General features: G+C 43.5%; 1 protein-coding gene across 6 annotated transcripts in view; it reads left to right on the top strand.

Annotated features, from left to right (window-relative positions):
• The window catches only part of SEMA4A (semaphorin 4A), a 105,659-nt gene that overhangs the window by 59,009 nt on the left and 24,849 nt on the right, over window positions 1–21,801 (top strand). For all 6 annotated transcript variants that reach the window (XR_010086314.1, XM_063440319.1, XM_063440318.1 and 3 more), the window contains exons 2-3: window positions 14,594–14,726; window positions 18,744–18,904. Coding sequence is in view for 5 of the 6 variants with exons in the window: in XM_063440319.1 (XP_063296389.1) it covers window positions 14,642–14,726; window positions 18,744–18,904 (246 nt within the window). In the remaining variant the exon portion in view is untranslated. The remainder of the gene's footprint in view (window positions 1–14,593; window positions 14,727–18,743; window positions 18,905–21,801) is intronic.

Genomic DNA, 21,801 nt, shown 5'->3' with positions numbered 1-21,801 from the left:
TCACTTGAACAGCCTTTCTGTTTTGATGCTAAAGTGCACATGAGCATACGTGAGGCAACAAAGGGTTACTTACCTTTCTGCTTTGTTCACCCCAGGAAATGACTGAGGCGAGAAAACCACGAACTGTCACTTCTATAGAAGAGACCGTTCCTCTTTAGCAGTAGGAATTTTGTAACTTATTTTTAACACGCCACTTTCAAGTCTATCCCCCCAAAACATATACCGTGGCAAAGTAAGGCTTATATATTAATATTATTTATAAATGCCAACACACTCCGCAGCGCTGTACTCCATGTCCTTGCACTTTAACCCCTTAAGGACACATGACATGTCGTGGTTCCATTTTATTCCAGAAGTTTGGTCCTTAAGGGGTTAAATGGATAGACCGCAATGGTCCCTAATTGTATTTATTTATTTTTAATTCCTGCCTATTGAGTCCATTTAAAGTACTAGGACATAGTTACGCTCGCTCACTTCGTAACGATATTGTGCAGCCACAAAGTGTAAAAGGCTTCTTCGCCTCACTTGGCCCGGAGCAAGGAGCTCTCTAATACTTCACACAGACAGCGTGCAGTTGCCTCGTTACAGCATTGACTTATATTGCAGATCCTGTGCTGGTCCCATTTTGCACGCTTTGGATTGTTGGAATATTACATCCAAGTGGCAAAGATTCCCCGGATCAGTCTTTTCTCATTTTTAATTTTCTTCCACGTGCTGCAACTTTCAAATGTCTGTGTAACACGTAATGTTTCCAGGGCAGATATTATTAACTGGCGTTGATGCCTGTGTCAGCGTGAGGGGTAGGAATCATGTGCTCGGAGAAATGTCTTGCAGAAAAGCTAGTTAAACCCAGATCTGTAAAATGTTACCAACCATGTGACTAAGGTAAAAAACACATTTATCAGGCTCTGTTGTTGGCTGATTGCCATGAGATACCTGGTAACAGATAGTCTCTGCTTGAGGCAGTCAGCCTGAACTTATTGACGTTAACCCTATGAGTGCTGCAGCTATGCACATTAAAAAGAAAAAGGCCCCCACCCCCTCCCTTTTCTTACAGTACCCTCGCCCTACCCATCATCCGATACTATAAAATTGTAAAAATTACACAACTTTACAAAAAGATGTTAAAGGTGCATTGCGAGGAGATATTGCAATAATGATTAACACGTGTCCAGACCAAAATAAAGAACTGTAAGACTAACAAAGATGAGATGTCAACAACTCATGTATATTTAGCTCGTTAATTGTTATGTTCACACGGAAACTTGTTTACCTACCAATGTAACGCGGTCGATATTCACTATGTGTGGATTACCATGTGAACTTGCTGCGGTGGTCATTTCTACCTTGTTCGACTCAATAAAAATTCTATATTAAAAAGAAAAGGGCCTGCGTCACAAACCGGCATTGGTCACTTGCCGTCCTTTGTCAAATTTCACAAACCTTTTTTTCCTGCCAATAATGCGACTCAAGTCAGATTACCGGGGCTAAACTGTGATTTCATGGTAATGCTCGCAATGATGAGCTCGCTAGTCTGATATTTCAAGATTAATGAGAAAACAGAATGGTATTTTGCAGGGTTGTTAAGTACATCTTAGGATGGAGGTTACAGACAGCTAAGCACATTGATATTAATAATAGGTTTGTTACCTCCACTTACCAGTATGATCCATATGGACATTTTAGTCTTTGTTTCTTTAAAGAGACAATATAGTCGCCAAAACAACTTTAGCTTAATGAAGCTGTTTTGGTGTATAGAACATGCCCTTGCAGTCTCACTACTCAATTCTCTGCCATTTAGGAGTTAAATCACTTTGTTTATGCTGGCCTAGCCACACCTCCCTGCATGTGACTTATACAACTTTTCTATACACTTCCTGTAAAGTGAGATCTAATGGTTACACTTCCTTTATTGCACAGTCTGTTTAATTTAGAATTTCTTATCTCCTCTTTTAATATCGTGTTAGACCCGTTTGCAGCCTTCTGTGTGTGATTAAAGTTAACATCTGAATGAAAATGTAACCATTTTTTCTAAATTTTTGTTGAAATGCCATTTTTTCAGTAACAGCCAGGGGTGGTGTAGCAAGGGCTGCATAAAGAGAAACAAAAGTGATTTAACTCATAAATGGCAGAGGATTGAGCAGTGAGACTGCAAGGGCATGATCTATACTCATTAAAACTGCTTCATTAAGCTACAGTTTTGATGCCTCTTCTATAGTGTCTCACAGAGAAGCCTTTGATTAGACCATTTAGCCAGTTCAGAGCGTAGGAACTGGCAATGATTGGAGATAGGAGGGAGGCAGTGGGTGGGGTGGTGAGCAAGGCTTCCTGTTTCAGGCGCACTGCCTGCAAGGGAGAATCTCCTAACATCTGTCACCAGCGCACTGTGGGTGCTGACGCCAGGCGTAAAATATACACAGATTTAACATTTCACAGTACGAAACACAGTACCGAGCTACCGGAGATGTAACTAGCCCCCACCACAAAAGACCAGATTTCTCTGTATATGCAATGTTAAGCAGAACACTACAAATACAGACTCCTGCCACCATGACCACTTCAAATCACTGACGAGGTCATGGTGGTTGGAGTGACCTATTTAATATTGCTTGTATGCATTAAGTCAGGCGAGGTGGTTGTGGTGTTCGTCCTGCTCATGCACAAACACTAAGAAATATTTTGTGGTGTTGGTTATTTGATTAAAAAAAAAAAGTGTTTTCAAGTGGTTTGAGGGGTGGAATTTGCAATGTTCTCATTGCTGTTGTTAAGGTGTGTATAATTGTAGATTATGCTAGCGCAGTGTACCTATAATCTTAATTTTATTAAGGACAGGAGGCAAGTATTTTGCATAATCTTTCTTTACTAAAACTCCAGCAGCACAGGTTTAACAATAAAGTTTAGTGAAAAAAACATTGCCATAGGGTATAAAAGGCCCTTCCTCTTGCATCATTTCCTCTTTCTTTGGTGCGAGATAATCATAAACATATCCTGCTATTACAATAAATAATGATAACGACGAAGAATCAGACTGTAAATGATCCAAATCCCGACTGGAAGATTGTCGTAGAGTTCAAAGACGATCCCATGTATTGATCCATGAAGAAGAATCAAACTGAAAAGAAACAAAAGACGTGAAAGGGATTTGGAAATGAACTGTTTGTCCTCATTATTATTATTATTAGCATAATCAATATTACTGTTTATAAAACGCCAGTTTATTCCGTAGTACTTTACGTAAAAGGAATTTATCAGATGAGACAAGAATATTTTAACCGAAATAGGTAGCTATGAGAGACATTAATATAGTCAAATTGTATGTATTAGGAAATCATAACAGATAGCAGTCGTAATTTCAAGATGTGATATGAAATAAACCACATAATAAAGAGATAACCACACCCCCTGAATTCAAATCTTTTATTGAAGTACAACCCAAGGAATGATAATTAGGGAGGGAAAAAGCAGGGTGGGAAAATACTTGCCTCCTGTCCTTAATAAAATTAAGATTATAGGTACACTGCGCTAGCATAATCTACAATTTTATAACAGGACAGGAGGCTTCATATTTTGCATTTTTAACGCTATGGAACAACACAGGATGTGTGAAGAGTCCGAGGAAGTAGAACACCCTGAAATTCTCTTCTCGTGACTCGGCCAATGAACATCGGCGAAGGAAGATGCGTCGTGGATGTCTAAGACGCATCCATGACTCGAATGACTGATAACCAATCGATCACCGCAACCATATGAGCAATGGTCAACGTGCCCACTCGGTAAGGTGGTGGCCATAACTGGTGTGAAAGGTATAGCATACAAAGGGAGAGAGAGAGGCTGTCTCGATTGTGAGATTCCTCGAGGGTTAGTTGGAGTGAGTATCCAAATCCATAGGACAAACCTGTAGGAATAGAGAGAACCACAACTAAGACCCATAACCGAGTGTATTCCGATACTGGTTCTGGAGCGTATGACGCCTCACAGCATACAAAAAGTCCTGTCGTGGAGTATGAGCCGCCAAAGTCTCCGATGGTATCTTGTGGGTTGTCCGTAAAATGGGAGACAGCGGAAGGGCAGTGGATAGCCCAGAATGGAGTCAATAGGATCAGTAGCCCCTTCGATTCTGCTGTAGTGGCGAGGTGCGTGTCACCCAGATCTCCGTGATGCGATGGTGACCAAGGAGTCCCGTTGTCACGAAACCCAGTTCATGATATAGGTAATCTTCTGAGGGAACCCTAGTCATGGTAAATGTCCTCCGATACCAGACTCTGTCCAGGTGTTTTGTGTAGTCGGTTGCCGAGATATTGTCCAAATGTAGGAGAATACAACGATCGGATCTGTCCCAGGCTAGCTGTAGTTTGTCGGTAATCTCGACGCCGGCCGTCTCTTCTCCAGATCATGGTTCTCTGGTAGGGGTATGTGCAGCGAGCCTTCCAGCCCTAGAGACTGATTGTCGATTACGTGTGTAGTAAGTAACGTCTTGTAGCCTAGATAGGTGAGGTAGTGGATTCCCTTGTGGCAAAGGGCGCCATGACCGGTTATAAAAGTTTCTTGGGTACCATGGGTCGTACCTTAATGATAGACATGTGAATTGATTTGTTTGGTCCCGTCGATGAAAAAACAAAATGGACAAATGGGTCCCTGGTGTGACTATCCTGGACGGGTATGTGTCCGTCCAATCCTAATTATTGAACCCACCTAGGTGTGGGGAAGCTGTAGGATGGTGCCAGAATGGTAGTCTCCCGACTACTGTGAGCATAAAATTATCCCCGAGTTAATCAGTGACGTCTGGAGCGAATGCCCAGCGCTTCTTGGAAAGAAGTAAGTTTCCTCATATGTGAGATTTGTGGTCCTCCAGTACCCGTAGAGGGGTGATATTGGAAGATGTGGACTTCGACCCCCAATGGTCAACCAGGTATCCAGATTAAGCAGTTCATGGAGCTAAGTTACCCTACTGGGACGTTCAGCCCAGGAGTATAGAGGAATCCTATGTCCTATCCTTCGGCCATCCGGAGTAATCTAACCTACCTACTCGAGTAGAGGTAGCTTCCTTATTTCATTACAAGGTAGACCGCTGCCCATGGTTATACCATGAGAGTGTTGAAACCGGAGAAATGTAAGAGTATAGCTGTTTCTCAGTAATATTCTGTTGTTGGGGTGAAGTGAGTGAGGGCGTGCGACCCGGAGTCGAACACACAGTCTCCTTTTCCTCGGTTTTGTGGCTACAATTGTATGGATCGTGGATGAAGGCCTGGCAACCCCCATTTCGTTGATCTCTGTGTGTTGACTGACCGTGCAGCGGTCAAATCCGTGGAGATTTCCTTAATATGTTGTTTGGATAACTTTCCGGCACATCGAGGTTCTGTTCCCAGGCTTGATGTAATTATTTGGAGGGTCCGTGATGGAATACTTGCACTTGTCCTTTGTATATAGGTGCTTGGCCCCGGGCCTAGTAGCTCATGAATTCATAGGCAGGTGGGGTACCATGGTTCACAGTCTCTGCAAGACCCTGACCCAGCCTATTGTTGTCTGCATTGAGGTTGCCACTGCAATTAACCTAGGCTGAAAGTCTTGAGTGAGAGGTCGTCTGTTGACCTTTCCGTCTGTTGAGTATATATATCTATATATATGGACTAGGTACATGTGTAAATGTGTTAGGACACCTAGAGCACCTCTGGCCATAGTTCCATGTGGAATGCGCATCTGCGAGTGGGGGAATAACCCCAGTAGTAAAGGGGTTCATCCCAATAATAAAGTGCACAGAAGTCCGCAGACGAGTGTTGGAGCCTGATTACTGCAAAAATTTTCCCCTTCCTCAGTGAGGAGTATGTGGATCACCCTAGTCGTATTGTGGGTACCATGCATAGAGTCATATATACATATGATATAGCAGGGGGTGAGCCTGCGTGCACTCTGACTCTTAATGATATAGCAGGGGATGAGCCTGCTTGCACTGTGACTCTTAATGATATAGCAGGGGGTGAGCCTGCTTGTACTGTGACTCTTAATTGTATAGCAGGGGATGAGCCTGCTTGCACTGTGACTCTTAATTGTATAGCAGGGGATGAGCCTGCTTGCACTGTGACTCTTAATGATGTAGCAGGGGATAAGCCTGCTTGCACTGTGACTCTTAATTGTATAGCAGGGGATGAGCCTGCTTGCACTGTGACTCTTAATTGTATAGCAGGGGATGAGCCTGCTTGCACTGTGACTCTTAATGATGTAGCAGGGGATAAGCCTGCTTGCACTGTGACTCTTAATGATATAGCAGGGGATGAGCCTGCTTGTACTGTGACTCTTAATTGTATAGCAGGGGATGAGCCTACTTGCACTGTGACACTTGAGCCTGTGGGGGTCGCCTCCTATAAAGGGGTCACCCCAATAAAAAAGTGCACAGTAATCCATTGGTGAATGCACATCTTTGAGTGTGGGGGTCACCCCAGTAGTAAGGGGGGTAGCCCCAATAATAAAGTGCACAGAAAATAACGTTTGGATAGTTTTATTCTGGGGACTTCTCTAAGGAAGTCAGTGTCTTCCGTTTCAGTGGCCGTTGCGGTGTCGGTGTCTGTTTTCGGGATCTGCACCAGTGTCAATAGCCTTCTCCACTGAGGCAGCCACCGCCGAATTTTTCATTGACTGGAAGTCAGATGGTGGTGATTGTGGTGAGTCACTCAACATGAAGTAGTGGAGTATTCCTCTCTGTGAAAGACAGGAGAATGTCAGGTACTGAAGTACATGAGTAGTAGTACAGTCGGCTTCCACTAATGGAATCTGACCCGAGACCCTCAGGTCGCAAGGGGTCGAGTGGCCTGAAGAGGGGGTCACCCTCTGTGCGACCGGGATGAGCGGTCGTATAAGTGGGCCGCACCCGTCAAGGGTGGAGGGCCTGTTTGGTTTGGGGTTCACCCAACAATATATGAATTGTGGAGCCTGTACATTTGCAATTTCCTCATTCCTTGGTAAGGAGGTGCGTGGATCACCCCAGTCGTAGTGTGGGTGTCCGATATTCACTGCATAGAGTCATTTTGTTAGTGTATGGCAGGATGTTGAACCTGCGTGCACTGTGTCTCTTTGAGCCTATGGGGGGTCACCCCTGAATAAATCCTGCACCAAGTGCTGTATGGCTCCTCTTGGGGGTCACCCAGCATAGGGGGTCACTCCTGTTATGGTATTGGCAGGAGCGTGAGTAGGGTTCACCCCCAACTGAGAGGGGTCACCTCTGTATAGACACTCTGCAGCAGTGTAATGGTTAATGTACAGTGCAGTTTGTTATCAGCAATGTTCCACAGTAAATTATTGTTTAATGGAAATACTTAACTATACATATCCAACGTGTGAGTCATAACCGCTAGGGGCGCAAATGGCAGTCGTGGGTCTCGCAGGTGCGAGATCTAAGATGGCCGCCGTTCGCGCCAAAACGACAGCGCGGCTAGCAGTTGCGGCCCGCCAGCGTGGATACGAAAAATACACAGAAATTAATAGATCACAAGATATAAAATCGTGAACCCATTCTCTGGTTACCCAAATAGGTGATTCCTATTTTATCTACTTCAGTGGGGATAGAGCCTGTGAACCATAAGATATGGACAGTGTACTGCTAGTGTATTAGCCCATTGAGCTAACCTAATGCATGAAATACATTGTGAAACATCTATATATACACATACATACACATATATATATATATATATATATATATATATACACACATACATATATACATACACATATATGTACATACATACATACATACATACATATATATATACATATACACACATATACACATGGTGCTATGTATATCACAGCTCCTGACAGGCATTGAAAAACCCTGTAGGAGAAATGAGAGCATTCCAGACCGTGTGAATCACGGTCTGGGAAGGTGGCTGGCCGCCCTGGATCTCGCGGTCTGCGATACCCAAAATGGCCGCCGTTCGCGTGCAAATCTTAATGCCGGTAACGCGGATTCCCACACTCCCCCTCCCGCTGACCCTAACCAATGCCCCAGTCCCTGGTTTGATAAGCGCGATCTTGGTAACTTGCCGCGATCGCGAAATGAATGACAGGGAGATAGTGAGAGGGAAGCAAAGGTAGTACAGGTGGGGATATAGGGGAGAAAGGGAAAAATTTAAGAAAATAAATAGTGATAATCAAATATAGAGACAATCCATCAAACCCAGTGTGGATGTAAAACCATAGTAAGAATGGGCAGAGAATACAAGATTCTGACAGAGTAAATATAAATTCCATAGTAAGAATAAGCAGAGAAAGGAAGCTCTGACAGAGTAAATGTAAATTCAACAGTAAGTATGAGCAGAGAAAAGAAGCTCTGACAGGGTAAATGTAAATTCCATAGTAAGAATGAGCAGAGAAAGGAAGCTCTGACAGTGTAAATGTAGATTCCATAGTAAGAATGAGCAGAGAAAGGAAACTCTGACAGAGTAAATGTGAATTCCATAGTAGGAATGAGCAGAGAAAGGACACTCTGACAGAGTAAATGTAAATTCAGTAGTAAGAATGAGCAGAGAAAAGAAGCTCTGACAGTGTAAATGTAAATTCAATAGTAAGTATGATCAGAGAAAGGACACTGACAGAGTAAATGTAAATTCAGTAGCAGAGAATAAAATACTCTGACCTGTCTGACTGGAGCAGCAAAGAAAGAGGAAATGATGCAAGAGGAAGGGCCTTTTATACCCTATGGCAATGTTTTTTTCACTAAACTTTATTGTTAAACCTGTGCTGCTGGAGTTTTAGTAAAGAAAGATTATGCAAAATATGAAGCCTCCTGTCCTGTTATAAAATTCTTATTTAGTGGGATTGGCGTCCCCAAACCTTTAGAGGTTATTGTAAGGTATGAAGCCCTTCTTCAGTGATCCGAAAATGGTGATGTCTCAAAGTGCGATTGTGTCAGCAGTTCATCAGCAGCCATTTACATGTCAATATATATCAGATATGATATTATGACCTCCATGTTTGTTTAAACCATTAGAATCAGTGTGAGTGCATTAGTAATCGATCCGTCTGCTGACATTTAATAAATGCTGACAAATAACTTTTTTGAATTTGCAAGTCTGGTAACTGTAATTAGAAAACAAACAATACAAGCAACGTAACCACTACAGCTCGCCCAGCCGTTCAAAAACCGCATGACTCCTTACAATGAGTGAGCTCACTTCTGGCACAGTGATCTGCAGTGGTTATGGTGCATGAAGATTTCATTTTAGTCTATTTTGAAGCTATCTTTTTTGAGTGCTGGTAAAGACTATACTGTAGGGCGCCAACTCTGTATCACAGTACTTAGGTGCAAAAATACTGAGTTTAGGGCTAATAAACAAGTTTAACATAGGAATACTGTTGGGAGTTGAGTTTGCAGTCTAAGAGCTACGAGAATGCATTTTAAAGATAGTTACTTTGCAGAGCGCTCGGGTTAATCAGGCCAGAAGCTCAGCATGTTTCCCGAGAACGTATAAAGGATTTAGGTTCCAGGAATACCTTCAGACTGGTAGTTTCAAGAAGCGGTAATGACAGAGGAGGTGAGACAGAGGTTATAGGAATGGATTACTTGGTCAATGGGTGCATTCCAGCTCTGAATAGGCAACGTCACGAATTAAAGCAGACCCAGTGTACAGCACTACGGAACTTGCTGGCGCTGTATAAATAGTATGGAAGTTATCCTAGCTGGGTTATATAGAGTACATATTAGTGGATATTCTGTAATACCATGTTAATGATGTCGTGGGGTTACGGTGCAATGCAGTACGACATTTAATCTCTGTATCTTAGAGTGGCGTTCACCTCTGTACCCCCACACTTTATAAGAGCATGTATTTTACAGACATACAGACAGGTCCTGAAATCAAGCCTGATCCACTCTCATTGCATAGATACCCAGGGGGATCCTACAGCTCTGTGCATCATTCATTGAAATACAGATTCCCGTTGGATCCATGCCTTGTTCACATATTTTCCTTCTGGATTTGTTAATTTTTTTTTCTTTTTATCACAGCTTGTTCCTAGCGATAAAAGTAAAAAATGCATTTTATAAAAACAAATTAAATTCTTCCATATGTGAAATATGTATATTGATGATCAGGAATTGCTCTCAATACTATGTGCAACAAACGCGTCTCTTTAAAACATCCTAACAGCCTTAACTTGAATGACAAAAACAAAGGTTTGTCCGCCCGTAACATTTTACTTTGCTCATTCACCCTTTAAGGTATGTGGGTTTCTGTACGTTAGATGATCTGTAAGTCTTATTGTATTCACACATAGCATGCGTTTCATATAATCAATCCTATCATTTAAACGTCAATAATCACTGTGCCCTTGTGTCCACGTACAGCATTTATGTTATATGAACGTTTATGGTCACCACTTCTATGGTAATTAAAGCATTAAATCAAACAATTAACTTGTGTTAACCAATATCTCCTTTATAGTGGGAACTGCCTCTTCTCTGGAAACCATTTAAAAAAACCTTAAAAATAACTCAAATTTAATTTTTTTTTTTTAATGTAATTCTCTGTTTTCTTGTAAATGTTAAAGAAGCACTATAGTGTCAGGAATACAAACGTGTATTCCTGACACTATACTTGTAAAACACAATTTAGGATGCAGCCCCGCTTGTCTACTCTTCAAAAGATTATTTTACTCCCCCTTTTTTAAGTGCCACACTAGTCTCGCTGCGTTTGACTGTGCCCCACTCCGCTACCTTCGCTGAGATTATCAGATTTGACGATCTCCGCCAATCCAGTGCATTCACTCTGCATCAATCAGTATCTCCCCATAGCATTCAGTGTCTCCATGCAGAGCGTGGAGACGCTGAACATCATTGCTGCACCGTGTGCAGCACTGAGCCAGGAAGCACCTTCAGTCACTGTCTGAGTAACTGCTACTGGAGGTGTTACAAGGCAGTAATGTAAACACGGTCTTTTCATGAAAATGCCTGCAGGGACTGACAATAGACATCAGAACAATTGCATTGAGCTACAAATGACAATACAATCCTGTTCAGTCGAGGCACAGCCAGAATACACGCTGCAAATGGAACGAAGATACAAAAATAATGGGGGCTATGTATAAACAGTGTGCTTTTTCTGGCAGATTCATAACAATCGTTTTTTGCAGCATGTAGATCGCAGTTAACTTAAACCTACAGTGAGCTATATGTAGTGTTTGCCTGTCCTCATCTAATCACGATCTGCGTAATATCACATGAGAGCCACTGGGTTCATCACACACTGTGAGACAAACACAAAATTATATAAAATTGTTTACAAAGCGCCATTTCTTATATTTAGCCGTTCTGCTGTTCATACTAAAGTTTCTAACTGAATTTGTACAAACCATCATGAGATCAGGATGATAAAATGTCAGATCGAAATGCGTCAGTACACCCAAACCCATGAAAATAGGATTAAAGGGAACGTGTTCACAGTGATTGTCCTGAGACTGGGCTATGGTGGACAGCTCGTTGTGAAGGCAGCATTGTTCTTATTGCTGAGATTATGTAATGGCGATTGCTGTATTGATATTGCATATCTCAAGGGACCTTGTTCGTGTTGCACCACAGCGTGGATCTTCTAAGGAAATGGTGTGTGCTGTTCAAATGTTGTTTTTCCTTTAAATCTCTTTGAATTCCTAACAATTCTCACTTTAGCAAATGATATCTATAATTCATTTAGCTGACGTTGCCGTGTAATTGTCGTTGCAGTCCTGACACTGGCGTCACGTATTGATTTAAATCCTTGTGTATATTATATGTGACTTACTAATTTCAAGTAGAGCTTCTGGTATTTATTTTATTGGAAATCTGCTGATTATTTATTTGTATGTTTTTGGAATCAGACACCAAAACTACGAGTAAAAAATGGCGCTGACAATAAAATAAATATACATAAAAATCTATACAATACTAAGTAGCAGCACCGTATTAGTGTATTTAGCTCTAAAAACACTAAAATTGAAAATATGAAACCAAAAAATAAAGTGTGCGGCGCCTTTTTGAGAATTGTGCCAAGAATTTATCATGCAATACAATAACATCAATATTGCAAAAAATCAGTGCTAAAATACTGTGCAAATAGTACATAAAGTGCTTCAATATAAAGTGCAAGAACTCATCACATACATGTGTAAATAGCCAATTAAAGTGCTTATTGTGCCAACACACTGTGAAAGTATTAAAATATTAGAGTTCAACATGAAAGAGAAAACAAAAGATATATAGTGTAATATTGTTAAACACTAAATATATATATATATATATATATATATATAAAGAACCAGATATGTACATAGCACTCACAAACGTGGAGCAGGTAAAGTACTGCTCAGGCTATCTGCACTTTGAATATATATCCCAGCTTTTTGCAGGAAAACGATGGACAACCGAACTCCAATGTGAACAAACTTTTTTTTTTTTGATTCTTTATTTTTGTTGTGCATGTTTAACAATCGCAAGACATTGATGCCACAACAGCATTCTTAGACAACGTTAACATACAAGAGTGTATACTGTTATGTAGCATTTAGAAGGTACGCACATATTTTTTGTATTGTGATAACAAAATCAAGCTGGGTACATGCTGGTGAGCCTTAATTACTTCTTCTATCGTTTGGTTACATTAGCGTAAGGTAGACTGTGGCAGGCGTGGATATAACGATAGCTATACAATCAAAAACAGTGCCCGGTAAATTTTCGTGGCATACAGGCTATGGCTTAAGCATTCACTGCGGTACACATATCACCATTTAGCAGTCGTTGTTAGGTTAACAAGTCATGGACATAGTAGATACATTAAGTAGTATGAGAGATCTCATCATATGGCAGAAGCCAGTTGTGTCAGACTAGTCAGCTATTCTGAGAATACACTACATTAACTGTGAATGGAATCCTGTGGGAGTAATTTCACTAAGCAATATCAATAAGGGAGATCAGATAGTGGTATCCAAATAGCATTATTCAGGCTTAGTCTAGGGAAGAGGCAAGATTGTTACACTGGCCCTAGCTATCCTCATTGCTATGCTCTTACTGTGTTAATCTCAGTAGCAGAGGTTAGCAAGGTGTAAGAGAACATAATACACAAGGTCATGACATTCAAGCTTCGGTGTGTGACATTTAAGGGCTAAATTAGCAAACCAGGTCGTTGAGAGAGTCCAGACCAGTATCAGTCCCACAAGTTAGCCTAGCCGATTCCGTCTGGTATGGTATACTGCTTACCAGTAAAATCGCTGTGTATAGTTCTGTCCCTGTGCTTGTCACAGTTCACAGAGTGCTGCAGGTTCCACCGGTTTTGCAGTGTCACAGAGTTGCATGGTGTTAGTTCGTGCCTCGGTTAGCGGTGTCTAGGTGTGTGCGGGCATTGAGGGTAGTCGATGGGCATTGTGGCTGTGGTGTCGGCTCGGGTCAGCAGGTTAGCAGGGTTACCGCTGGTGGGCCTCTTCGCTCGGTCCTTTTCAGACCCGACCACAGAGTGAGTGGAGCTTCTGAGGGCCCCTCCTGCCGGCGCTACCCTCCACCTCCTGCCCCAGCCCGCCCGCCACGCAGTCGGAAGGCAGGATTGTCTGGGTAGGGGTGATGCTCAGCAAGGTGGTTCCGTCTGCATACAGGCGAGGCCGCTTTGACCATTGTGGACCGCAGCGCCGCCATTTTAGTGCCCTGGCTCCTAGCGCATAGCTTAGTAGGGCGGTGTGACCCTCCGCTGGGGACCGGGATAACCCCCGGGCCATGGGGGGGGGAGGCGAGGCCCTCGAGGCGCATCCCAAGGCTGTCACAGGGTGGCCAGGTTCGCAAGCAGGGCGGCGGACGTCCGTCCCGCTCTCCACCCCCGTAGGCCACAGGCCCCAAAGTCCCATATCGCTCCCTGGCGGCTCTGGAACTCCCGATCTCAGGGACTGCGGTGGCTCCGGCTTCTGCCTGGGTGCTCATGACTGCTTCCGGTCACTCAGATTTCGGTGATGGTAGAGTTTTGTGCCATTGGGGACCAAAGTAGTCAGGAGCCTCTCCGGCCTGCGACCGGTCAGCATGGCGATCAGGCCCTGCCCCCCGTGAACAAACTTTATTGATAAAATCAATAACACTCTTCACAGGATACTCTGTCTCACCCTCAATGCAATTGTACTTGCTCAAAATCCTCAGTACTACCAGCAGCCGGCACTTCTGGCTTCCCGGGTTTCAGCTTTGTACCGGTGGGCGGTGTTTGATGACGCCCTCAGTGTGGCGTAATGATGTACTCACAGAATTGTGTACAGCGTGATGATGCGTTTTGCCATTATTGGCTTCCTCAGATCACATCCTCTGGTCTGTGTCCATCGTTATTTAAAGCAGCCTTTTGGGCATGCCTAGATTCATAAGTACGAAATAGAGCGCTTTGGCCAACCTGTAAATATTTACCTGTAGGTCTTCTTGTTTATATACACCCCACCCCCTTATGTGATGGCTGTAATTGTGGATCTTTTTAATGTGTTGTTACCCTGGGAGGTTAGTTTTCAGGGGATATACCTTAGTTATTTAAACCTGCTATAGCAACGGATTCAGTGATGTCTGTTGCTCCAGACAATGTTTTATAATGTTCACTTCTCTTTGTTTCGGCAGCGGTGGAGGAAGAGTGCGAGCGGAAAGCTGTGAAAGCAAACCCTTGCCATGCCTGCGTGGTCTCTGTTGCTCCTGGTGGCTGTGCTGTCCTATGTTCTTGCAGAACCCGTGGCCAGGATTTCCTTCAAGAGTGGTGAGTTGCAATACGCCAAGTGCCGTGGACTTTAGTAATAGCAGGGTGAGACTTTACACGGTAAAACTCCATTCCTGTGAAATTCACGACCCCATGCCATAAACTCTCCCCTAGCCTCCAGTGCTTTAAGAAGTCACTGACAACACGTCTTAAGGAAAGCTTACCATCTTCCTGGGTGACACTTCTCTCATTACTACTCCCTCCTCAGTTCCCCCTCAATCCCATAACCCAGCTCGTTCTCTCTTCTTCTGCTATCTGTTTCTTCCACACCTCCTTGACTAGCTGAGTATCACATACATCTAATCCTCCCCTCTGACACCCTGGTATTCCCCTTCCTCATAGATTGTAAGTTTGAGCAGGACCTTCTCCACCTCTTCTTCTGTTAATTTGTGTATGTCAATTACTTGTCATCAAATATTTCTTATTATGGAAGCAGTTCCCATGGACACAGTTTGATCCTTTACACGTGTCTCTGAGGCCAAATGTGCCCCCTCAGTGCACATATTTAGAAACACACACTTTCTGCCCCTGCCTTAGGGTGTCTGGCGTTTTCCTGTAGGGAACAAAAGGCTTTTTATTTCTCAAATACGTCTTTCATTTTATTCAGTTATATTAGTAGTTATTTATTTATAGAGTTGCAGCATAGGATGTGGCAAACAGAGACTACTTGGTGATGTTTCCAGTCTGAGTCAGGAAGCGGAAGTCTGACAATTGCTAAATATGGGTAATTTCTAAAAGGGAACTGCCACTTGTCAGAATTTCACAATGCTATTTACTTAACACCTATATATAACAAGTCGGTGTTTGTGAGGCCTGAAAAGTAAAGTTAAATGTATGAAGCCACATCTCTGTGTTTACATTTTTGTGGCGCTTGGTACCTCCATCTTGACTCACTGACAATCATCATTATAAATGTCATAGAACAGTGTGGAGTAGGAGGTTCTCTTCCTCATTTACATTGTGTGCCCTGGCTGTGCCAGGAGTGAATTGGATTATGATGTCACGTACTAAATCTTTGATATACATCACATGACTAAAAAGTTATAAACTATAGGTGATTTTGAGTTTTTTATTCAATCGAAGTGACAGTTCACCTTGAAAGCGGCTCTGTCAGTATTTATAAAAATTTGCAAATGACATAAGATGGACTTTTGACAATTCCAACCAGGTAGTGGATAAGATTTGGTAAACTGGAAAACATGGAAGAATCACCAGAATTGGAGTACTTGAGATTGTCAACTTTGATGATCTCAGCCAAGGGGGCAGGGCCATTTTCAATGAGACCAACGCAGCTCTGGAAATAAAGTGAGTTTTACACCTTTTTTTTTTTTTTTTTTTTTTTATATATCATTTGAAAGTTTATTAAAGGGATTCTATAGTGCCAGGGACACAAACCTGTTTTTCTTGGACTATATGCTCCTGCAGTGCCCCCCTTCAAACCCCTTTAGTCACTTACCCGAATCCAACGCCGATGTTGCGCTCACATTAGGATTTCCCCATAGGAAAGCATTATACAATGTTCTCATGCAGAGCGTGAGGACGTCCAGCTTCAGATAACAGACCAAAGGTTTGTTTCAATTCCGGAAGTCCCTCTAGTGCAGGGGTAGGCAACCTACGGCACTAGTGCCATGCACGGCACTCGAGGTGTCTTTGCACGGCACTCAAGGCTGCTAGAGACAAACAGGCTCTGGCCTATCAGGAGTCCCAGTAAAACTTCAGGTATCTGCTAATCCGAAAAGGTGGTGAAGGACAATCCTCAATTTATGCATTGCAGCACGTAGAGGAAGGGATCTCAGATCACTTCCTCCCAGCACTTGTGAATGGGAATCCACACAATAGTAGAACAGCTCGCAGTTGCAGCTCCGGTCCTTGACATGTACCTGGCCGGCCTGGTCCCCACTGGACCCCAGGGAAGACACCCACACTGGTAGATATACACAGAAATGTAGAATAACCCTCCCCTCATACAAATAATACGGACAGCCCACACACAAACATACACATAATCCGCACAAATGCAACACCACTAACAATCCACATACATGCACACAACCCCACATGCAGCCTCTCACATGCAATACCTCAAACAGCCGACACACACACTACCAAACACACAATGTGACATATCCATTCACACACACAATTCCACAAGCAGCCCCCATACACAACTCACATTCATATGTATCCTACACAATCCATAAACTACTCATGAACATATACAATATAATAGCTAATATACGCAGGGCCGTCTTTAACGCGGGGCAAACTGGGCAGCTGCACAGTGAGCCCCGCTGGCCTCAACTATTTCTAACACCTGGCTGGTAATCCGCACACTAAGGAGGCCCACTGGGTGGCCCGTGCACAAAGGGCCACCCGGTGGGCTTCTGTCAGCAGGGGCCCGGTCGCGCTGAGGCGCTTAACAGCGCGAGCGGGTCCCTTGCTTTTTGGCAGCAGGCTGGGAGGAAGTGACGGACACGCATCACTTCCACCCACAAAGAGAGGAGCGCGCGGGAAAGAAGAGTAGGCAGAGTGGAGGGGGGCTGGCCGAGAGAGCCAGACCCCAACTCCCAACACCTTCTGCCACCAGCAGGTTTTTAAAGTGTACATTTTGTGTGTGTCAGTATATCTGTGTGTATGTCTGTGTGTGTGTGTGTCAGTATACCTGTGTGTGTCAGTATATCTGTGTGTGTATGTGTGTCAGTATGTCTGTGTGTGTGTCTGTCAGTAAATCTGTGTCAGTATATCTGTGTGTGTGTGTATCAGTATGTCTGTGTGTGTCAGTATGTGTGTATCTGTGTGTGTGTGTTTCAGTGTGTATATATCTCTGTGTGCGTGTATATGTGCATACATCTCAGCATTCACACACTAACACTACACACAAATACACCCCTGCATTCAAATTTCAACACTACGTACAAACATGTCTGTGTTACACACCAAAATCATATGTAAATACACCCCTGCATTCAAAAACCAACACTACACAAATACATGCTTGCAATCATGCCAACACCACACACAAACCTATTCCATACAAAAACCGCTTAGTGCTTAATACAGACCTGGAAACATGGGTTAATGGTAGAGCCCCAGTTGTCAATGCATTTCTGGAGCTGCACAACAGACGGGGATCTACCTTTTAATCACCCGTGCAACAGGGAGGCCCAATAAAATTCTTGCACCTCTCTACTTTAGGTCTGCCACTGCGTTGAGGTGGAGGACGTGATTGCACGCATGGGGAGGGGGGACAGGGTCCAGGGGGCCCCAAGCGAATGCTTTGCCCAAGGTCCAGTCAATATTAAAGACGGCCCTGCATATTACGCACAAATACAACGATACAAAGCAATTACAGAAAAAATAACACAAGCAGAATACGGCAGCATACACACCTCAATTAAAAAAAATAGGACCGGCACGCTACGGGACATCACAATCTTATATTGGCACAGTGCTGCTAAAAGGTTGCCTACCCCTGGCCTACTGTGTCCTTATCCTTTCTTCACAATTCCAGAGTTAATACATGAACTCCATTGTGTTATGATAAGGCAATGCTTGGAATATGTTGTCTTCTTAAATAATTGGTGTAATAGGTACAAGGTTAAAGAAATAAAAAGAGACTTCATAGTATGTCTATAGGACAAGTCAGTATTTTCCTAACACGAGGAAGAGTTCTTTTGAGGGTTACGTTAGATAAAGGTATCGAGATTTATGTTATGTAAGAATACTCAGACTCGTGTCGATGAGATGCCCTCAGGACCTAGAAAGTGGCTGGATGCCACATCGGTCCGTGGGTAAAGAAATGAAATATTAGGGCATGCTGGTGACAAATAAAAAAAAAATGGTTGTCTGGTCATGTCGCAGGCAGGACGGTAACTGTGCCCCAGCAGGCTTGACAGGATTTGGAAATGTCTTTGGATGATATGGTGTAACTGATTGTTGTGATTTTGTTTGATTACTATCCTTATCTAACCAGGTGCTGTACGTGTGTAGTAAGTGTACATACCCTTTTTACTTTAGGTGACCCCAGCAGGTCTGTGAAGACATTCAGTGCTGAAAACGTGTTGAATTATGACCAGTTCTTACTAAGCGAGGACCGGGAGAAGCTGTATGTAGGAGCAAGGGATACCGTGCTGTATTTAAGCATCGATGACTCTGGGAATCTCCATTTGCAGAATCAGGTCAGTACTTTACCAGTCTCTGCTCTGGGGATTCTCTCCTTTTTTTTTATATTCTTTATCTTTGGTGTAAATAGGGTTAACAAGTATGCTTAAAAAGCCACGACAGCTTCAACAAGTAACAATCATAGTACACATTAACATGGCTTATAGAATAACTGCACATTTTTATAGAAGTAAGCACAGGCTAAACATCAAAGAAGTCAGACATGCCAGCTAGGAGCACAGCTACGTTAAGGTATGGAAAGACAAAAGGCATGAAGTGTTGTTATTATAGTTATAGGTTTCACATTCTGTCACTTATCAGACTAACACCACTGAGATTATTCACCATGTATAGCAAGTCAAGATATAGCAATATACTAACTGCAGGGAAGCAGTAAAATGGTGTGTTAAGGACAGAAAGTTCCCAGGTGGAGATCAATTTGGGAGGAGGGAATCACTCAACCCCTACAGTCGGTAAACACATAAAGCATTCAGGCTGTCTGCTTGGGCTTGCAGCATATCGGCACCTTGGTGTACCACCTCTCCAACCTCATTCCTTGTTGAGGGATAGTTGCATGTGCCCCTCGGCCCTGAGATTCCCTGCGACTGAGTCCTTCCCCATCCGAGGAGTGCGGGATAGTCCACTTTTTTGCCGTCGTTGTTGGTGGTAATCTTCCATTTGCGTGGTTTGTGTAGCGGGTAACCCTCAGCCCAGGTGGTCCACTGGCACGTGAAGCCAGTCCTGGTGGGGACTCGCCATCTGACAGTTCCTTGGGGCTCATCAGGGTAGTGGTTGCATCAGCAAACCTCTGCTCTATTTGATGGGTTATACTACAGAATTGCTTCCAAAACCTGGCAAATGCTTTGTCTATTTGTTCTTCCCATGCGGCCCAAGATGGAGGAGTCTGAAGCACGGTAGGCCTCTCGTCAGTGGCCGTCTTGGTCAAGTGATAGTCGGTGTGGAGTTCCGTGGGGGCCCTCCGTTCTGTGCTAGGTGAGTAAGCTAGCTGCCCAATGGGGACTGGGATAACACCCACCGGCCCAGAGGTATGTATAGTCCGCATTCAGTCTCAGAAAGGCTTGATTTGGCAGGTATAATTCATATAATCAGGCTTGTGGTCCAGGAGCTTAGCCTGAGTGCGTCTAGTTGGCTCCGCCCCCTCCTCTCTCCTTTATATCCAGGAAATTCACTTTATTTATTTTTTAAAAATTCTTTATTTTTGAAATGTTTTCATTGTCGTTGGGGTTAGGGTACAGAATAGAACAAGGGAGTAAGATTATTGTTACAAGGTTCGCAGAGCTTAGTTTTGCTGTTCATGACAATCTTACATATGAAACAGGTTTATGACGATTTTTCTTTGGTTACAGTATCTGTCGTTTGCTTATACAATATTACTCTGTACATAACATTTGTTGCTGCTCTAGATCTAAGGATTGGGGAGGGGTACAAAATAGAAAAGGGAGGGAATAGGGGTGCCCTATTGTTTTTTGGTTTTTGTTTTTTAAATCTTTATTTTTGTATTTTGCCTTATTTTTTTTTGTTTATTACATACATGAGTGTTCAACATTTTGAGAAGGAAAGAAGAAAAGGGATGAAACGAAAGAAAATAGTGTATCCAGTGGAGGAAAGGTGGGGGTTGGGGGGGGGGTGGGGGGATTGCAGCCATAATTTCGGGATTTGTCGCTGTCAGCCAGGGCGCTCGTCTTTTTGTTTTGGGTCAAATACAGCTCAAGCCTTTGTGTGGTGTCTGTGAGTTTCAGCGGTTTGTGTAGTCTTCCCATGGCTCCCATATTTTTAGGAATATGGGATAGGTATCCCTGAGTTGCGCCGTGAGTTTGTCCATAAGATGGGCTTCTTTTATGTTCTGTGTTACTCTACCCATGTGGGGCATGTCAGTGTGTAGCCATGTCTGTGCCATGGCCCGTCTAGCCGCCAGGTTAATTTTGTTGAGTAATTTTAGTTCTTTGTGTGTGAGATCATCTAATGGTCTTGCTATGAGGAATGCCCCTGGCTCAGGTTGGATAGGTTTGTGTAGTACTGCTGCCAAGAGGTTGGCAATGTTTTCCCAGAAGCTTTTCACTTTAGGGCACGTCCACCACATGTGGAGATAGGTTCCCTTGTCCCCACACCCCCTCCAGCAAGTGTCCGTTGTTGTTTTTCCCATTCTGTATTGTTTGACTGGTGTGGTGTACCACCTCATGAGTGTTTTGTAGCATTGCTCCTGGTGTAGTACACAGAGGTCTTTGCCGTTGCCTCCCAAATGTCCTGCCATTCCCCGCTTTCTAATGGGTTTTGTAGTTCTGATTCCCACTGTGCCACGTACGCGGGTGTCTGTGATTTGGTTGATGGTGCGCTTAGTTGTGTATATAAGAGCGTAATGAGGCCGGCCCGTGGTGCTTCTCTGGCGCACGGCGTTTCAAAAAAGGTTGGTCTGGCCATAGATGCTGTTCGAATGTGTGGTTTTCTGGCAAAATCTCTAAGTTGGATATACCTAAAATAGTCTTTCGTGTTTAAAGGGGCTAACATTTTTAGGTTGTCAAAGGATTGGAGTGTGCCCGCCTGATAAAGCTGATGGTACCTCTGTATGCCCGTGTTTTCAATGTTTCGGAAGTCTTTAGCGGTGAGGCCTGGTGTAAATGCTTTGTTTCTGAGGTATGGGGTTAGGGGAGAAATCGGGTGGGACAGTGCGTATTTATGTGTTGTGGCGTCCCATATACTGATGGAGTTCAGGATGGCCGGGCAGGTTGTGCTTAATTCTGGTCTGTCGGCTCGGGGTACCCATATCCAGTATTGTGGGAGGTCTGTATTCATGAGCATGGTTTCTAGGTCTACCCATCTGTGTGCGTCTAGTGGTGAGTGCCATTCTATGATTTGTGCTAATTGGGCTGAGACATAGTAGAGATAGAGGTTGGGC

This window comes from Pelobates fuscus, chromosome 13 (genome assembly GCF_036172605.1).
Source record: "Pelobates fuscus isolate aPelFus1 chromosome 13, aPelFus1.pri, whole genome shotgun sequence".
Lineage (NCBI taxonomy): Eukaryota > Metazoa > Chordata > Amphibia > Anura > Pelobatidae > Pelobates > Pelobates fuscus.
This window is presented reverse-complemented; position numbering and strand designations above follow the sequence as displayed.